Source organism: Bombus flavifrons, chromosome 18, assembly GCF_040668555.2.
Source record: "Bombus flavifrons isolate JBK064 chromosome 18, iyBomFlav1_principal, whole genome shotgun sequence".
In the NCBI taxonomy this organism is placed as follows: domain Eukaryota; kingdom Metazoa; phylum Arthropoda; class Insecta; order Hymenoptera; family Apidae; genus Bombus; species Bombus flavifrons.
In genome coordinates, this window is record NC_138459.1 from 5523383 (window position 1) to 5544047 (window position 20665).

Consider the following 20665-nt stretch of genomic DNA (forward strand, 5'->3'; position numbering starts at 1 on the left):
GTTGCTAAGCAGTTTCTGCCTGGAGTTTGATTATTAATACAACGTGTGTTCCATTATATTGACACCTCCGAGGTACAATCCCATTGTACCTTGAATTGAATGACATGATTGAATGACAACAATTGCTTAATTACAGCTGTGATAAAATCTAGGCTAAAGCATTAGAGGACTTTCTCAAAATTGTAAAGGGAAGGCTCCGGTTTTCCTTTCATCTCCGACATATATATTTCGTTTTATGTTGTAATTTTGTATATTCCTATTTATTATTAGATTAATAATTGTTCAATTTCATATTGTATCTTCCGCCAGGCACGTTTTATTAAATTATTCGTTGTAAGTTAATTATTAATGTAGATATTGTAATTTTATATATTTCATATATTTTATTTTAATTATGTAAACAATATATATGTATGTCGAGTTCTCATTATGATTAGGGTTAGGGATATGTATGTATACAATTTTTGTATCTATTGGATTGTTATATCGTAATGCGTATTTCTTTATACTTGTTAGTTTATTAGTTGATTTTGTAGATTTCTTGTATTTTATGTATTCCATATTTGTTATTAAAGTATGTATTCCTATCGTTCTATTCCTTTTCTCTTCCTTGTTGATGTTTCTTAATTAATTAATTTGTTCAGATCGCGAGTTGCTCTTGATTAGTTTTGAATCACTGATTGCTATTGATTAAATTTTCGGATCGCAGTGCGATATTTTCATTGTTCTATTTGTTTTGCTATTATTATTCTATTTATTTTCGTTATTCTATGAGGTTTATCGATTGGGGTGCGCTAACTGACGCTCCTCGTTGATTTTCCTCGTGCCCATTTCTTTGCTTCCAATTATTTAAAAGTCCTTGCGCTTTCCTTTGGATTATTCATGTTTGTCATTGCGAGATTTGATTAAATTGTCGAATCGTAGGTTATGATTGAATATTACGTTGTATAGTATTATGTCATGTAGTATTACGTTATATGGTATCGAGTCATGGTTTATTAATTAATTTGTTCAAATCGCGAGTCGCTTTTGGTTGATTGGTTTTTCGGATCATAGTTTATCCTTAGTCGAGTTGTCGAATTATAGGTTATTCTTGATTGGTTCGATCGGTTCGCGGCTCCCTCGGTTTATTAATCGGTACATATATATACAGGGTGGTATACAGTCGAAAATATAGAATAAAAATTTTTTTTTTTAATTTTTTTTTAATCTCTTTTTTAAATTTTTCCATCGAGACAATGATCTACAGTGAGATCCGTTATAACGAGACGTGATAAAGTGCACGCGTACCGAGCGAAAATTCAAAGTCGATTTTCTCGAAAACAAAGCCTCAAACGAAAAATTTTTATTCTATATTTTCGACTTCTTTTTTCGCGTAGAATCATCCCCCTTTCCGCTTTTACCACCAGTTACCAACCACCCTGTATATATATATTTTTTTGTTTATTAATCGACTCTATTTAATATATTTTCGCGTTTCTTATATACATACATCCCTATTTGTTAGTCAATTAGTCACCCTTATTTAACAATATTTTTACGTGTGTCTATATCTAGTTAATCTTTTATTAAAGTGTTTTTATTTTATTTTATTTTATTTTATTTTATTTTATTTTATTTTATTTTATTTTATTGCATTCGAATCGCCACTCGCGCTATTTGCATATTGTAGTTTTCGTTTTCTTTTTGCTACAGCACGTGCGGAGTGCGGGACGTGACATTACGTCCCGTGACCTTCTACACAAAAAGGACTCTATCCCTCGGGCCAGAGGACAGGTAGAAGTCTAAACATACCTAACTTCAATTATATTCATACCTAACTAATACATACATAACTTCAACGCATACCCTCAATATTCTTAAGAAGTCACCATAAATCTTAGTACTTCTATAATTAAGGTCCTTTACAGCAAACAAGTAATTGAAAATATCTTCCCTACCCGCCAACCTTCGTTTTAGCCAATTGGCAGCGATGACCGTTGCCCTTACCTTCCTAAGGAAAATTGTCATTAACGAATCCGCTTATTCTGTGTCCTTAGACACACCCATCACTAGTTTTCCTCTGCAACATCATCGTGGCAGAAATTTAGTTGCTTCAGGCTTTTGAACCAGTCAGCATCTTAACTTCTTGTCCATCAGTTGACATCTTAACTAATACCTCTAAAACTTATATTCTACGAGAAGAAGTTGTTGGAGTAAAAGGTGTATTGTTAATTCAGTGCTACCGCGAACGCGTCTCTCCGCGAACAGTCGAACATTTTGCTGCTTCGTGCCACGTGCACTACTGTCAAGTGAAACAGTGTACACCCCAGTGATACCCACAATCATACACTGCATTACTATCAGTTCCAACAGCAAGTTCCAACAACTTTAATCTCGCAACAACTAGAGGGTCAACTTCGAGAAGGAAACACCTTCATCGCGAAGCATACTCACACAGTCCGCGGTGCAGCGACGAGCAACCTCCCTTCCCACCATGAACATGGCTAACGCGGAACAGATCAGCTTGTTGAGGCAGAAACGAGGTTTCCTACTCCATCGACTCAAATTAACGTCGAAACAACTGTACAAATATCAAAAGTCTCGTCAGCAGAACAAAGCTCTCTTGATGTCATACCGCAAAACTGTTGACGAATTGTGGAGCCGGTTCAACGTTCTCCAAGAAGAATTAGAGTTACTCGACGAAGAAGAAAACTCATGCCTAGAAACCATCTTACACTTCTATCACGCCCTGGATACAGAATTAACAGAACTCATTGATAGCACACAATCATCACCACCTGCAACACATATAAGCGTCAGATCTTCCGCAACATTGTGGCCAATAGCAATGAAATTACCAAACATACATTTACCTACCTTCGATGGCACCTTCGAAAACTGGAGTGCCTTCTACGAAATCTTCTCTTCCACCATAGACCGAAACGACCAACTGACGCCTATACAAAAGCTACATTATCTCCAGGCATCCGTAACTGGTAGAGCAGCGAGGTATGTTCAATCATTGAAAAGCACTAAAGTTAGTTATACAGACATTATCGCCGCTCTCAAGGAAAGATTTGACTGCCCACGACAAATTTGTTTACGTCACTTCTCCGCGATGCAACAGTATCCCAAACTGACTAAAGAAACACCGAAAACATTGGCTAATTTAATCGGCACTATGAAACAACATCTGCGTGCCTTAAAGAACTTAGGTAACCCAGTCACGTCAAACACAATTATCATCGGCCTATTCTTGTCCAAATTAAATCCAGATACCATACAACAATGGAAGCTCACTATACCCAACGAGAAAATGCCTCCGTATACTCACTTATTAGATTTCCTTGAAAAAAAGGCAAATTGTGTCATAACGACATCCGTTGCTACTCCGGCAAGACGAATGCCAGAACGACACAAGCCTCTCCGACAAGGCTGTCCACGGAGGAACGCATTCACCGCTACGCACTCTCCGTGTCCAATCTGCCAAGGATCGCACGGAATTTGGACTTGCGACATCTTCAAGGCGAAATCAGTCAAGGAACGTCTTACAGTCGCCAAAAAAATTTCCGTGTGCACCAATTGCCTGAGAAAGGGGCACTCGATTCTTTGTTGTACTTCCGGATCCTGTCGTGTGTGCGGACTTCGTCACCACACGCTTCTGCATCAAGACGAAACTGAAGTGAACAATCGGCCGAGCACAACCGGCCGAACATCTAGACGATCGCCAACACTACCTTTGACATCTTCTTGGACACCTCCTTCGACACCCTCTTCGACACCCTCTTCGACACCCTCTTCGATACATCCTTGGCTACATTCTTGGCCACCTCCCTGGGCACCTCCATGGACACCCTCTTCGACACCCTCTTCGACACCCTCTGCGACACCCTCTTCAACACCCTCTTCGACACATCCTTGGCCACATTCTTGGCCACCTCCTTTGACACCTCCTTGGACACCCTCTTCGACACCCTCTCCGACACATCCTTGGCCACCTCCTTTGACACCTCCTTGGTCACCCTCTACGACACCCTCTACGACACCCTCTTCGACACCATCTGCGACACTCTCTGCGACACCCTCTTCGACACCTTCCTCGACACCCTCTTCGACACATCCTTGGCCACATTCTTGGCCACCTCCTTTGACACCTCCTTGGACACCCTCTTCGACACCCTCTTCGACACCCTCTCCGACACATCCTTGGCCACCTCCTTTGACACCTCCTTGGACACCCTCTTCGATACATCCTTGGCTACATTCATGGCCACCTCCCTGGACACCTCCTTGGACACCCTCTTCGACACCCTCTGCGACACCCTCTTCGACACCCTCTGCGACACCCTCTGCGACACCCTCTTCGACACCCTCTTCGACACCCTCTTCGACACCTTCCTCGACACCCTCTTCGATACATCCTTGGCTACATTCTTGGCCACCTCCTTGGCCACCTCCTTGGACATCCTCTTCGACACCCTCTTCGACACCCTCTGCGACACATCCTTGGCCACCTCCTTTGACACCTCCTTGGTCACCCTCTACGACACCCTCTACGACACCCTCTGCGACACCCTCTTCGACACCCTCTTCGACACCCTCTGCGACACTCTCTGCGACACCCTCTTCGACACCTTCCTCGACACCCTCTTCGACACATCCTTGGCCACATTCTTGGCCACCTCCTTTGACACCTCCTTGGACACCCTCTTCGATACATCCTTGGCTACATTCTTGGCCACCTCCCTGGACACCTCCTTGGACACCCTCTTCGACACCCTCTGCGACACCCTCTGCGACACCTTCTTCGACACCCTCTTCGACACCCTCTGCGACACCCTCTGCGACACCCTCTGCGACACCCTCTGCGACACCCTCTGCGACACCCTCTGCGACACCCTCTGCGACACCCTCTTCGACACCCTCTTCGACACCCTCTTCGACACCCTCTTCGACACCTTCCTCGACACCCTCTTCGATACATCCTTGGCTACATTCTTGGCCACCTCCCTGGACACCTCCTTGGACACCCTCTTCGACACATCCTTGGCCACATTCTTGGCCACCTCCTTGGACACCTCCTTGGACACCCTCTTCGACACCCCCTTTAACGGCAACCACATTCGCATCGTCATTATCTTAGCATTACCTTATCCAACGCCACTAAACATCTTGAATCTGTTACAAAGCTTTCCAGATCAAGAATATCGTATCGGAGAATCATTATCCGGGACAGAATGTGAAAACACCACCTCCGCCGCTTCCGAGATGGATCATATCTGTAATTGGCCCGAATCAGAATCTCCGCGTTAAGCCGAAACGAAAATGAGGCCGAGAACGAACTCGCAACACTATCAAGGTTCCGATATCTTGGAGTCGCATTATTGAATGCCTCCTGGAGGGCTATGAACAAGCTTTCTGACTACGAAGATATTTGGAACACTACCGAGCAGTCGAACCATTCCACCTGACCCTCTCAACGACAATCTCGCCACGAAAGACGAAGCAGTGCATTCCTTGTGCAGTGCCAGCATGGTGACACCTCCAAGGAACAAACTAAGCCTAAAGCTGGCCAATTCAGAGCGCAACTGCTCCCCTGAAACCAGAGTCCAAGCAGGACAGTCCGTTTGATGCGGAACCAGCGGTTGCTGATGCACATAACGCAACGATAATATCAAGAAAACAACTTAAGAACAATTCAGCACCAAATAAACATCGACACAGTGAACCACGATGACTACAAACGCCAGCAGCTATTAAATTTTAATCAACTGGATCTAAACGTGGGTGTCACTATATAGCGGCCCCTTCTCTTAAGAAGGGAAGTTTGTTTATCTTTAAACTTAACAAACCAAAACAAGGTTGGCACTCCAAGGAACAACGATATGAGTCTCTCCTGATTCCAGTCGATCGCGAGATCGAGCTTCGACGTCGACTGTTAATTGTGTTGAAATTCAGTTAAATGGAAAGCTCCATGTAGTTGTAACAGAAACAAAAAAGTATTGTAAGGTGTGCTCTTACCGAAACAAAGCAGGAGAAGGACATGAAACAACTTATTATTGCGATACTTGTTTCGATACAGCTTGGCAGATGTTTTATAAATTATCATAAAAAACAGAAAAAATATTAAAAAATATGTTCAAAGATGTAAATATACATGTAGATTATTAAAATATAATGTTTTTTAAGTTAATTTTTGTATAAAATCATTTTATATTACCTACAAGACACTCGTCACATACGTGCAAAATCACCTCGAGTTGCTGCTACGCCCAACCGAAAAGGCTGTTAATCAAATTTAATTTATTGACCAACTTCCAATAATCTCTACCATAAGATGTCTGTATATAAAGCGCGAATTTTTAAAACTTCAAAATCAAAATTAGAAGCTTATAATAAGTTAATCGGAAGAAGATACGTTACAACATAACGAGTCGAAGAGCGGGATAATATACCATTGTCAAACTACATATATTTCCACCAAGTTTCTAAAGGCTGATTCAGACACGGCCAGTACAGTAGGTAAGTAACAAAGAATTTAAGAAGTTGCCGTGTGTGAACATCGAAATCTAGTCCAGTAGATAAGAGTAAGTTCCAGTAGTAGAGACTAGTGGCAATTAATGTAGTTTGTAATGTAGTTTGCCAAACGAAAAGGTTTGCCAGAGTAGATCCAAATTTGTTGATTTTCTGCTCAAGTAGAAAAACAGAATTAGCTTTTCCCTTTTTCTTTCAATCACTATTATTGTAATAAACAATCTATTATTGTAATAAATTTTACAATTTGTCCAGTAGGACATTTGGTAAAATGTTATATCTTGGTGTTGTAATAATATAACACGTGGATGGTTATCCCCAGCGGGGTACCATCTTCGTGTTTGTTAGGTTATGTCCTTTGTGAGATCTGTTGGGTGTTTCCTTTTTAGTCTTCTTTCTACGTTTGATGTGTTGATCGTTTCCGCTGCCAGCCGGTTCAGGTGCGTTGCTATTCTTTCTCTGTACCTTCTTGCGCATCTGCTAATCTCCTCCTTGACCGTTGGTATTCCAAGGTCTTTCCGTATATCTTCGTTTCTGACGTACCATGGTGCGTTTACTATTGTTCTGAGGATTTTAGCTTGGATTACCTCTATTTTGTTTATATGGCTCATTGCTGCTGTTCCTCATAGTGGTATTCCGTACGTCCAGACTGGTTTTATAATTGTTTTGTATATTTTTAGTTTGTTTTCTATGCTTAGTTTGGATTTTCGACTTGTTAACCATTGCATTTGTCTCCTTGCTGTCTGTATTTTGTATATTATTGATTTAATATGTTGTTTCCATGTAAATCGTGTATCTAGGTGGAGTCCTATTTGACTTGCCTTGTTTGTGTTATTTGCGTGCCATTAAGTATAATGTTTGGTGGTATCTGTTTTCGCAGTGTGAATGTAATGTGGTTGCATTTATCGGGGTTTGCTTTAATTTGTTTATCTTGAAGCCACTTTTCTATTTTTGTGATATGTTCTTGTAGTAATGTGACTGCTGTTACAGGGTTAGTGTGCCTGACTAGTACAGCTGTGTCATCCGCAAATGTCAATATTTTGCTATTGGTAGTTGTTGGTATGTTGGCCGTGTATAGTGTGTATAGCATTGGTCCTAGGACGCTTCCTTGCGGAACCCCTGCCTTGATGTCTTTAACTTCAGAGCATGAATCTTTAATTTTTACTATGAAGGTTCTGCTGCTTAAGTACGATTTTAATAAATGGTATATTTGTTCCGGGAATTGTTTCCTGATTGTTTGTAGAAGGCATTCGTGCCTATTGTAAGTGGCGCGCTAGGTGGTCGCCTACCTCGTTTGGTTCGGGTTTGTACGGAGCCCCTAAAATGCAATAAACTAAATAACAAGACTTTTATGGAATATTCTTTTTATTAGACTTCACCTTAAAAATATATTTAATAAAATACAAATTTACTTGCGTTTCATTACCCTCAAAGTAGGCTCCTGCTACGAACGAGATTTCTTTGCTATCTTTCTGTTTATTATTAGATGATAGGGTTAACTCAGTAACAATTCCACCTTTTTACACTACTTTGTTATTACACAAAGAATTATAACAGTTCTGCAAAATCTTCATAGTATGTTTTTGAAATGTCCTCGGTTTTGTCATAGGCAATAGTACAGTCTGTTTTCATATTGAGAATTGAATTTGAAAACAAATTTTTTATCCAGATTTGAACAGTTTAAAACATTTGTTTTTCTGTGATTTCTCATCCATATACACTGGTTTACGCAACTACTCGAACATTCTGTAAAACAAAATAACTTTTTTAAAATTGGACTAAAGGGCTTCAATTTCTTAAAAAAATTAGCGAGATAACTTAACTAGCTGACATGTAAAAAATTAAAAAAAAATGCAATTAGTCGGGATAACGAAGAAAATAGCAAAGCTCATTTTATACAACTCTTATTTGATCCTGTGCTTCGAATAATCATCGAATAATCGACGTCACGAATAGATCGATTCCCTATTTCGATTAGGATAATAGGAGTGGTTGAGTGAGTATAACCTTAATTAAAGCCTTAAAATCCTAATTTTTAGATCGCAAACTAGTAAACAGTGCAGAGAAGTTCATTTTTCTTAAATTGTTTATAACTTTAATGAAAATTGCCATACAATATATCGAGGCTCTGTGATAAGTAAATAATAGTCATACCAAAATAGGCTACGAAATTTCGAATCAATCAATTTTATCTTCCGCACAATCAATTTGTCAACTTACAAAACGGGAAATCTTTAATTTGTAATAAAAATGTATGAGCTTGTCTCAGTTTATCCTCCGTGCTTGTACGCTATCTGGAGAACCTATATTTTGACATGCAAATGTAACAAAATTTTGTCATGCAAACACTTGGCTAAAATGCAGCTATGATGGTCTTTGCTGAGTTGTAACATGCAGTAATTTTCACACTTTACATCCAACCGTAATGAAACTTGTTTCTATCGATTTGAGGAATACTTCCACGTAATTTAAAACAGAACGTTGTCCTAGAATTAATTAGCTCTAAGATAAATTCGTTTTTCTAAATCGCCAACGCTAAGTTACTAAACATTAAGAAATACGACAAGCGTCGTTTTACAATTTATTACATATATTATATGTGGATTTGATTAAATGTCCATAAAGGATACGAAATCGTTCGCAAAGTTGTTTGCAAAAATACGACTCGGTATAAGCGAAACAGTAGTAGTTCTCGATACAGAAAATGCAATATCATACTTGATTAGTGATTTTGCAACTAAAATTAATAGCGTACATTATAGTGATACCATGCGGTACGAAGCAGTTAACAAAAGCGAAATGATTATATTAGGTAATTTATGGTAGAAAGTACAAGCACAGGATTGCAAGATATTTGTTAATATTTCGAAATATACTGTGAATAATATTTGTCTATTATGTATAAATTTTATTGCCAACGATAGTATTTGAATAAGTTTTAATATAACTGTTGTAATTTGGCAAGCCTGTCGATGGAAGCGGACATAAGGATCAATGATCTCGAAATATTGAAAGTTAACCTCTTAGGTACAATGCGCCACTATAGTGGCTTTCGCGGATGTCATCTTATATCACGACGTGCCACTATAGTGACACTCTACTGACTCATTCGCTCACCGTTTGAAGTAAATGATCTTTTTCATTTGTCTTGTTTGACACTTCTTTTGCCCTCACAACGTTCTTGTCTTCGTTTTTGATACGCCAGTGTCAAGTATCAATTGTTGCTTTTCGTTAATATAAACATACCATTACTAGATGCTCTTTTTAACATGCCGATCCGCTTCCCTATGATTTTTTAGAATCTTCAACCTCAAAATGTCGCTACAAAATAGAAAACGAAGAGCAATTTGAAAAACACTATCGTGCTATGAGTGTGAAAATTGTGACGTGGATTTATGTGCCGTACCGTGCTTTAAAATATATCACACTGAATTATATTATTAATTATTAAAGTAAATTGTTAAAGTTAAAGTATATATAGAGTAAGTACTCCGGTAGTTTAACTTCAAAAGTGTTTATTTCTATATCGAGTACGCATCGTTTTAGGTCGTAACGTGATGCACGTCGAACTCAAGCGATCACGATACAGATCTGATGCTTACTGAACTAAACTGCTACTGTTTCGATACAGACTCGATACAGAGTCGATACAGAATCGATACAGACTCGATACAGACTCGATACGAATTAACCGTGGCTATCTGTCTGACTAACAAAGCGACTACCATCGACGGCCATTAACTGCCATCGACTACCATCCCGAGCTTTTCCTTGTTTCCCTTTTTATAGAGTGCCCAGCGATATCCCCACTAGCGTGCGTTCATTACATGTACCGCGGCGGCTGGCGCGTGTATGCTCTTCCGAGAATTCGGCGGAAGAAGCGTAAGGATATGGATTGGGTACGTCGGTGTCACGCTTTGACGGCGTAGCGCTTTGTATTGCGAAGCCGTTGGAAGGTTCCGTAGCACGTGCCGCCACACAGCATCTACACAGGTCACACTCATTACTGCATAGAGAATGGGATTCAAAATCTTTTCAGGAGCCATGGGTCACTAAGTCAGTCAGTCTAAGAATAACTAGCCAACTGTCAATATTCCATAACACTCATTTATATTTTTGGTTCTGTAATTTTTTGTTTAATAAATATCACATAATATTATTTTAACATAAACATTGTGTCTTCCACAGATTATTAATCTTAATTTCGAGAATAAATTCTAACAACGTTAAAGATGAAAATTACCAGCGATAGAAAAAAGACCCTAATGTTTGTAAGATATTATTTCATTGTAATTCTAGCAGTTGAACATAATTTTAAATAGAAACATAATTATTTAATGCAATGAAATCACTAAACTGTAATTGAAGTGTAACTCTAATTGACAAACCTTTGTATTTTGACGAATTAGAATCTATCAGCTATACAAAAAAAAAAAAAGCAAATTTTACAAAGTGCTTCTCTGGGCACTAAAGGCGTCCGTTATCGACTTATCGCTCGTAATATACAAAAAGGAAGTACTATCTGCTCAGGAATGGAAAAATCTGTTTAATGCTCTTTGTTTTAAATGCCTCAATTTCATGCACGTTTACACCAATGGTTTTAAAAATGAAAATCTTGGAACAGGAGCCGCTGCCTTTACTAAAAACAAATTAATTAAATATGGATTCAGAAACGAGGGTATACGCAAAGGTTTAAAAGTTCCAACAGTCAAAGAAGAAATCGGCAGGTACACGGAAAAAACAAGGAAAGAACGGCAACACATCCAAACGAGCTGGCTGCTAAAGCGAGCAAAACTCCCATAAAAAAAAAGACTAAAGAGAAAACACCCCACTGGCCTCACTAAAGAAATAAAATAGACAAACTAGAAGATGGTATCCCGCTGGGGTAGCCATCCACTTTTTATCATTTAGTAATAAAGCTAGAAAAATTTACCAAATGTCCAAATCGGACAAATTGTGAATGTAAACAACTAAATAAAAAAAAAAAAAAAAAAATATCTGGCAATGGGAAGAGAAACACGAAAACCATAGATGTTTTCTGTAATTGAAAACACCGTAATCACTAGTTGATACAGCGAACGGTCGTTGTAAATTCAAGATGTCTCAAATAAAATCCGCGTTAATTGTATGCTCGATATTTTTATTCGTCGATTATAATTGTCGACAGATACTTTTATTCTGATATCAAACATTATACAACTGCGAAGTTATCAGAGAAGAGAATATACGAATTTAAATTCTCACCTTAAATATATGCGGAGTCGATCGAGTTTTATTGTACGACTTGGCGGTTAATCGAACTTTGACAACTTATAGAATGACGGTGTGAGCACTTTAATTGACAAAATGGTAACTAACAGTTAATACTTATAAAATTTTTACTAACTTGATTTCGATTTGACAGACGAACTGGTAGAATGATGGTGTGAACACTTCGATTTGACAAATGGTAACCAACTATTAATACTCCCAAGATATAACATTTACCAAGATATAACATTTTACCAAATGTCCTACTGGACAAATTGTAAAATTTAAATAAATAAATAGAAAAAAAAAACTATTAATACTCCGAAATTTTTGCTAACTTGGCGTCGACTGATAGAATGACAGTGTGAACACTTTGATTTTCAAATGGTAACGGACTGTCTTATGTCACTACGCTTGTTTATATCTTGAATAATTGTCACGTGACAGATCGTTCCCATGGGAATCATAACGTTGCTACGCGACAGAATGTGAATATTATAATTGCTAGTCTAAGCTGAGATTTTGTTTTCTTGGTTATGTTGTTTACGCCGTGTCTTAATTTCTTAATTTCTCATATTCCTTTTGATGCTACCTGAGAAAACGCGGATACTGCTTATCTTCTGCTGAAGTTTCGTCTTCTTGGTTATCCTATTTACGCCATGTCTTGATTTCTCATATTCCCTTTCGATGCTACCTGAGAAACGTGGATGTTGCTGAAGTTTCGTCTTCTTGGTTGTCTTGTTTATGCCGTCTCTTAATTTCTCATATTCCCTTTTGATGCTAGTGGAAACATTCAAGGTATGTGATAAGATGTGGATATTGTAACAGCTTATCTTTTGCTGAGGTTGCGTCTGCGATGCTTCTAGAATTCTCCATACCGAGAGCGTGAGAGCGGCGGCGGGCATCTCATTGTTCTGCCGAGTCCTCGCACGTATAACACGCGTTATTTCTTGCTCTTCAATAAAATACTTCTTTGCGTAATAGTAAGTTTTAATTTGTTGTTTTATGGGAAATGATGCGAAGTGGTTGTCTGTAATGCGCGGTTTTGACGGTTTTGTTCGGTGTTTGATTTAATTATAAAGGTGTATAGTTTTACATTTTGAGGTTATCTTGTCTTCGTTTCTTTATTCGTAATGGCATGTTATGAGTTTGTATTATTTGTTATCTGTTCACATTGTACGGATTTCGATCAGTATTTTATATGATTGTTATCTTCGGTTTTTTTTTAGTTATGGACATGGAGGTATTCGCGCCTGTACGAACTGTACAAGTATGTGATTTTTTAATTTATTTTAACTTCGTCCTGTTTCGTATGTTGTTTCATCCGTTTTGTCTTCGCAAACTTGTGTGTATTGTTTTAGTGCGAGAAGAAAAAGAAGGGGAAGAGGAAGTCACGAAAAAGGTACGTGAATGGTTCGCGAAGACGTGGTCGGCTTGGTGGTGTGGAACGCCTTGAACGAAGGTTGAAGATGTTGGAGAAGCTGCTTTCCACCCAGGTTGACACCGTGGCTCCATCATTGGCATCGTGTCCTGATGATTCCTCGGTCATTGACTTGAACCTGCCAAACGAGGATATCGTCGAGTTTTCGCCGAGTCTTCCTTCCTTCGAGGTGCTTGATACAGGTGATTGTGCGAAGGTTCGCTTTCCTGAGAATATTCCTACCGAAGTTCTGGATGCTCACTTGCGTCATCACCTTTCAGGTCAGGGGGCAATTTCCCCTATTGTACGTTCCTGGTGTATAGACAAATTTCGCGAAATGTATCCTGACGCTCCATCTGCTGGCTTTAATTTTATTTAGCAATAGTATTTTGTTTATCTATATGTGTATATATGCGTTAATGTGTTTAGGTATATCCATACTTGTTAGTAAGTGTTTTTTAGTAGTGTAATTTTTATATATTTTGTATTCCATAATTGTAAATTTCGTATCCGTAATATATATATGTCGGAGAATGACCCAAGCTGGGGCCAGGGGCGTTTGGTGAGCCTCCTTCGGAGTCGGCCATCATGACCTTATCCCGCGTACTTGAACTCGTATTCCGTGAGCAAGCACTCCAGACGCGACAATCAAAGACGGTGACTACACTCGCGATAATCGAATTGGTATCCCTATGTCCCTAACGAATCCGCGACCAACGGGATGCACTTACTCGGATCAGAAGGCGCGGCTACCTTCGTAGGCGAGCTCTCCAGAAAGAAATGAATCTCGTCTCCATCATGCCACCGAGGGCAACTCTGATGCGGGTGTCTGCCAGGACACGAAATCATCGGACTCTCCCAGGATAGCCCTCGTTCTCGAAGTGAGGGAAGTTGACGTCGCTGTCTATTGGTCAACTTGAGACAAAGACTACTTGTCCGTTAGAAGCATCTTAATTACCAAAAAAACCCAGGTTTTATAGCCGGTCCTAGGCTAACTGGACTTGTGCTGTGTACGTGCCTCAATATCTAATATTCTTTGTCCGAAGGAACCGTTGGCGTGTTTTACTGCCGGGTACCTCTATGGGTATCCTTTTAATGAGGGTCATACTATCGCTCCATGCCCTTTTTTCTAAATCGCACGCCCGTCCCGTTGGCCGCGGCTACGTTCGGCGACGGATGGTCGCCTTGGGTCTAGGCTTTACTATCGCAAACCAAATACGACTAGATCGAGTAACAGTACTTTATTTAATTACTTTCGTTACATGTTCATAGCTTTTTCCGAGGTTCCGGCGAGGGTTCCGGTGTCCTTTTCGTCTCCGACATATATATGTCGGGATAACATTAGAATTTAGGGCGCGTAACAATTCTTCGTTTGGATTAGCCATCGTTTTACGAAGCAGAGATTATATTTACACGTGTATACAAGACTTTTACAAAGTATAATGAATATTGAGTTTAACGAATAATAAATTTGACGAGTAATAAGTTTAACGAATAATAAGATTAACGAATAATAAGTTTAACGAATAATAAGATTAACGAATAGTATGTTTTACGAATAATAAGTTTAACGAATAATGAGTTTAATGAACGCTATTAACAATGCTCTTGGGTTCAAACGAATCCACGGTCAACGGGATAACTCTTTACTATGCGTATAATAATTTTAGGTACAAAATACGATTGCTGAGACTCTAGGTAAAACTGCTCGATGTGTCACTCTCCAAGGCGATCGCACGAATAATAAATTGATGGAAATTTTTCTCGCTGTACGATTGCATTTGTTCGTTATATACTCGTTGGAAGCATCGAGAAAGTTCCAATCGCCGTTGCTAAGCAGTTTCTGCCTGGAGTTTGATTATTAATACAACGTGTGTTCCATTATATTGACACCTCCGAGGTACAATCCCATTGTACCTTGAATTGAATGACATGATTGAATGACAACAATTGCTTAATTACAGCTGTGATAAAATCTAGGCTAAAGCATTAGAGGACTTTCTCAAAATTGTAAAGGGAAGGCTCCGGTTTTCCTTTCATCTCCGACATATATATTTCGTTTTATGTTGTAATTTTGTATATTCCTATTTATTATTAGATTAATAATTGTTCAATTTCATATTGTATCTTCCGCCAGGCACGTTTTATTAAATTATTCGTTGTAAGTTAATTATTAATGTAGATATTGTAATTTTATATATTTCATATATTTTATTTTAATTATGTAAACAATATATATGTATGTCGAGTTCTCATTATGATTAGGGTTAGGGATATGTATGTATACAATTTTTGTATCTATTGGATTGTTATATCGTAATGCGTATTTCTTTATACTTGTTAGTTTATTAGTTGATTTTGTAGATTTCTTGTATTTTATGTATTCCATATTTGTTATTAAAGTATGTATTCCTATCGTTCTATTCCTTTTCTCTTCCTTGTTGATGTTTCTTAATTAATTAATTTGTTCAGATCGCGAGTTGCTCTTGATTAGTTTTGAATCACTGATTGCTATTGATTAAATTTTCGGATCGCAGTGCGATATTTTCATTGTTCTATTTGTTTTGCTATTATTATTCTATTTATTTTCGTTATTCTATGAGGTTTATCGATTGGGGTGCGCTAACTGACGCTCCTCGTTGATTTTCCTCGTGCCCATTTCTTTGCTTCCAATTATTTAAAAGTCCTTGCGCTTTCCTTTGGATTATTCATGTTTGTCATTGCGAGATTTGATTAAATTGTCGAATCGTAGGTTATGATTGAATATTACGTTGTATAGTATTATGTCATGTAGTATTACGTTATATGGTATCGAGTCATGGTTTATTAATTAATTTGTTCAAATCGCGAGTCGCTTTTGGTTGATTGGTTTTTCGGATCATAGTTTATCCTTAGTCGAGTTGTCGAATTATAGGTTATTCTTGATTGGTTCGATCGGTTCGCGGCTCCCTCGGTTTATTAATCGGTACATATATATACAGGGTGGTATACAGTCGAAAATATAGAATAAAAATTTTTTTTTTTAATTTTTTTTTAATCTCTTTTTTAAATTTTTCCATCGAGACAATGATCTACAGTGAGATCCGTTATAACGAGACGTGATAAAGTGCACGCGTACCGAGCGAAAATTCAAAGTCGATTTTCTCGAAAACAAAGCCTCAAACGAAAAATTTTTATTCTATATTTTCGACTTCTTTTTTCGCGTAGAATCATCCCCCTTTCCGCTTTTACCACCAGTTACCAACCACCCTGTATATATATATTTTTTTGTTTATTAATCGACTCTATTTAATATATTTTCGCGTTTCTTATATACATACATCCCTATTTGTTAGTCAATTAGTCACCCTTATTTAACAATATTTTTACGTGTGTCTATATCTAGTTAATCTTTTATTAAAGTGTTTTTATTTTATTTTATTTTATTTTATTTTATTTTATTTTATTTTATTTTATTTTATTGCATTCGAATCGCCACTCGCGCTATTTGCATATTGTAGTTTTCGTTTTCTTTTTGCTACAGCACGTGCGGAGTGCGGGACGTGACATTACGTCCCGTGACCTTCTACACAAAAAGGACTCTATCCCTCGGGCCAGAGGACAGGTAGAAGTCTAAACATACCTAACTTCAATTATATTCATACCTAACTAATACATACATAACTTCAACGCATACCCTCAATATTCTTAAGAAGTCACCATAAATCTTAGTACTTCTATAATTAAGGTCCTTTACAGCAAACAAGTAATTGAAAATATCTTCCCTACCCGCCAACCTTCGTTTTAGCCAATTGGCAGCGATGACCGTTGCCCTTACCTTCCTAAGGAAAATTGTCATTAACGAATCCGCTTATTCTGTGTCCTTAGACACACCCATCACTAGTTTTCCTCTGCAACATCATCGTGGCAGAAATTTAGTTGCTTCAGGCTTTTGAACCAGTCAGCATCTTAACTTCTTGTCCATCAGTTGACATCTTAACTAATACCTCTAAAACTTATATTCTACGAGAAGAAGTTGTTGGAGTAAAAGGTGTATTGTTAATTCAGTGCTACCGCGAACGCGTCTCTCCGCGAACAGTCGAACATTTTGCTGCTTCGTGCCACGTGCACTACTGTCAAGTGAAACAGTGTACACCCCAGTGATACCCACAATCATACACTGCATTACTATCAGTTCCAACAGCAAGTTCCAACAACTTTAATCTCGCAACAACTAGAGGGTCAACTTCGAGAAGGAAACACCTTCATCGCGAAGCATACTCACACAGTCCGCGGTGCAGCGACGAGCAACCTCCCTTCCCACCATGAACATGGCTAACGCGGAACAGATCAGCTTGTTGAGGCAGAAACGAGGTTTCCTACTCCATCGACTCAAATTAACGTCGAAACAACTGTACAAATATCAAAAGTCTCGTCAGCAGAACAAAGCTCTCTTGATGTCATACCGCAAAACTGTTGACGAATTGTGGAGCCGGTTCAACGTTCTCCAAGAAGAATTAGAGTTACTCGACGAAGAAGAAAACTCATGCCTAGAAACCATCTTACACTTCTATCACGCCCTGGATACAGAATTAACAGAACTCATTGATAGCACACAATCATCACCACCTGCAACACATATAAGCGTCAGATCTTCCGCAACATTGTGGCCAATAGCAATGAAATTACCAAACATACATTTACCTACCTTCGATGGCACCTTCGAAAACTGGAGTGCCTTCTACGAAATCTTCTCTTCCACCATAGACCGAAACGACCAACTGACGCCTATACAAAAGCTACATTATCTCCAGGCATCCGTAACTGGTAGAGCAGCGAGGTATGTTCAATCATTGAAAAGCACTAAAGTTAGTTATACAGACATTATCGCCGCTCTCAAGGAAAGATTTGACTGCCCACGACAAATTTGTTTACGTCACTTCTCCGCGATGCAACAGTATCCCAAACTGACTAAAGAAACACCGAAAACATTGGCTAATTTAATCGGCACTATGAAACAACATCTGCGTGCCTTAAAGAACTTAGGTAACCCAGTCACGTCAAACACAATTATCATCGGCCTATTCTTGTCCAAATTAAATCCAGATACCATACAACAATGGAAGCTCACTATACCCAACGAGAAAATGCCTCCGTATACTCACTTATTAGATTTCCTTGAAAAAAAGGCAAATTGTGTCATAACGACATCCGTTGCTACTCCGGCAAGACGAATGCCAGAACGACACAAGCCTCTCCGACAAGGCTGTCCACGGAGGAACGCATTCACCGCTACGCACTCTCCGTGTCCAATCTGCCAAGGATCGCACGGAATTTGGACTTGCGACATCTTCAAGGCGAAATCAGTCAAGGAACGTCTTACAGTCGCCAAAAAAATTTCCGTGTGCACCAATTGCCTGAGAAAGGGGCACTCGATTCTTTGTTGTACTTCCGGATCCTGTCGTGTGTGCGGACTTCGTCACCACACGCTTCTGCATCAAGACGAAACTGAAGTGAACAATCGGCCGAGCACAACCGGCCGAACATCTAGACGATCGCCAACACTACCTTTGACATCTTCTTGGACACCTCCTTCGACACCCTCTTCGACACCCTCTTCGACACCCTCTTCGATACATCCTTGGCTACATTCTTGGCCACCTCCCTGGGCACCTCCATGGACACCCTCTTCGACACCCTCTTCGACACCCTCTGCGACACCCTCTTCAACACCCTCTTCGACACATCCTTGGCCACATTCTTGGCCACCTCCTTTGACACCTCCTTGGACACCCTCTTCGACACCCTCTCCGACACATCCTTGGCCACCTCCTTTGACACCTCCTTGGTCACCCTCTACGACACCCTCTACGACACCCTCTTCGACACCATCTGCGACACTCTCTGCGACACCCTCTTCGACACCTTCCTCGACACCCTCTTCGACACATCCTTGGCCACATTCTTGGCCACCTCCTTTGACACCTCCTTGGACACCCTCTTCGACACCCTCTTCGACACCCTCTCCGACACATCCTTGGCCACCTCCTTTGACACCTCCTTGGACACCCTCTTCGATACATCCTTGGCTACATTCATGGCCACCTCCCTGGACACCTCCTTGGACACCCTCTTCGACACCCTCTGCGACACCCTCTTCGACACCCTCTGCGACACCCTCTGCGACACCCTCTTCGACACCCTCTTCGACACCCTCTTCGACACCTTCCTCGACACCCTCTTCGATACATCCTTGGCTACATTCTTGGCCACCTCCTTGGCCACCTCCTTGGACATCCTCTTCGACACCCTCTTCGACACCCTCTGCGACACATCCTTGGCCACCTCCTTTGACACCTCCTTGGTCACCCTCTACGACACCCTCTACGACACCCTCTGCGACACCCTCTTCGACACCCTCTTCGACACCCTCTGCGACACTCTCTGCGACACCCTCTTCGACACCTTCCTCGACACCCTCTTCGACACATCCTTGGCCACATTCTTGGCCACCTCCTTTGACACCTCCTTGGACACCCTCTTCGATACATCCTTGGCTACATTCTTGGCCACCTCCCTGGACACCTCCTTGGACACCCTCTTCGACACCCTCTGCGACACCCTCTGCGACACCTTCTTCGACACCCTCTTCGACACCCTCTGCGACACCCTCTGCGACACCCTCTGCGACACCCTCTGCGACACCCTCTGCGACACCCTCTGCGACACCCTCTGCGACACCCTCTTCGACACCCTCTTCGACACCCTCTTCGACACCCTCTTCGACACCTTCCTCGACACCCTCTTCGATACATCCTTGGCTACATTCTTGGCCACCTCCCTGGACACCTCCTTGGACACCCTCTTCGACACATCCTTGGCCACATTCTTGGCCACCTCCTTGGACACCTCCTTGGACACCCTCTTCGACACCCCCTTTAACGGCAACCACATTCGCATCGTCATTATCTTAGCATTACCTTATCCAACGCCACTAAACATCTTGAATCTGTTACAAAGCTTTCCAGATCAAGAATATCGTATCGGAGAATCATTATCCGGGACAGAATGTGAAAACACCACCTCCGCCGCTTCCGAGATGGATCATATCTGTAATTGGCCCGAATCAGAATCTCCGCGTTAAGCCGAAACGAAAATGAGGCCGAGAACGAACTCGCAACACTATCAAGGTTCCGATATCTTGGAGTCGCATTATTGAATGCCTCCTGGAGGGCTATGAACAAGCTTTCTGACTACGAAGATATTTGGAACACTACCGAGCAGTCGAACCATTCCACCTGACCCTCTCAACGACAATCTCGCCACGAAAGACGAAGCAGTGCATTCCTTGTGCAGTGCCAGCATGGTGACACCTCCAAGGAACAAACTAAGCCTAAAGCTGGCCAATTCAGAGCGCAACTGCTCCCCTGAAACCAGAGTCCAAGCAGGACAGTCCGTTTGATGCGGAACCAGCGGTTGCTGATGCACATAACGCAACGA

The 20665-nt window shown here is 40.4% G+C and overlaps 2 protein-coding genes across 2 annotated transcripts; one reads left to right on the forward strand and one right to left on the reverse strand.

The window, feature by feature from the left end:
• Positions 1-17496: 17496 nt before the first annotated feature.
• Positions 17497-18586, forward strand: LOC138189169 (uncharacterized). The gene is made up of 2 exons (XM_069131319.1): positions 17497-18354; positions 18431-18586. Exons 1-2 carry the CDS (start codon positions 17497-17499, stop codon positions 18584-18586), a joined length of 1014 nt encoding a protein of 337 aa, XP_068987420.1.
• Positions 18587-18662: 76 nt separating this feature from the next.
• On the reverse strand, positions 18663-20052 carry LOC138189170 (fap1 adhesin-like). Its single transcript, XM_069131320.1, has 2 exons — positions 20037-20052; positions 18663-19954 (listed from the first exon to the last, which is right to left on the reverse strand). The coding sequence occupies exons 1-2, from the start codon at positions 20050-20052 to the stop codon at positions 18663-18665; spliced, it is 1308 nt and encodes a 435-aa protein (XP_068987421.1).
• Positions 20053-20665: the final 613 nt, after the last annotated feature.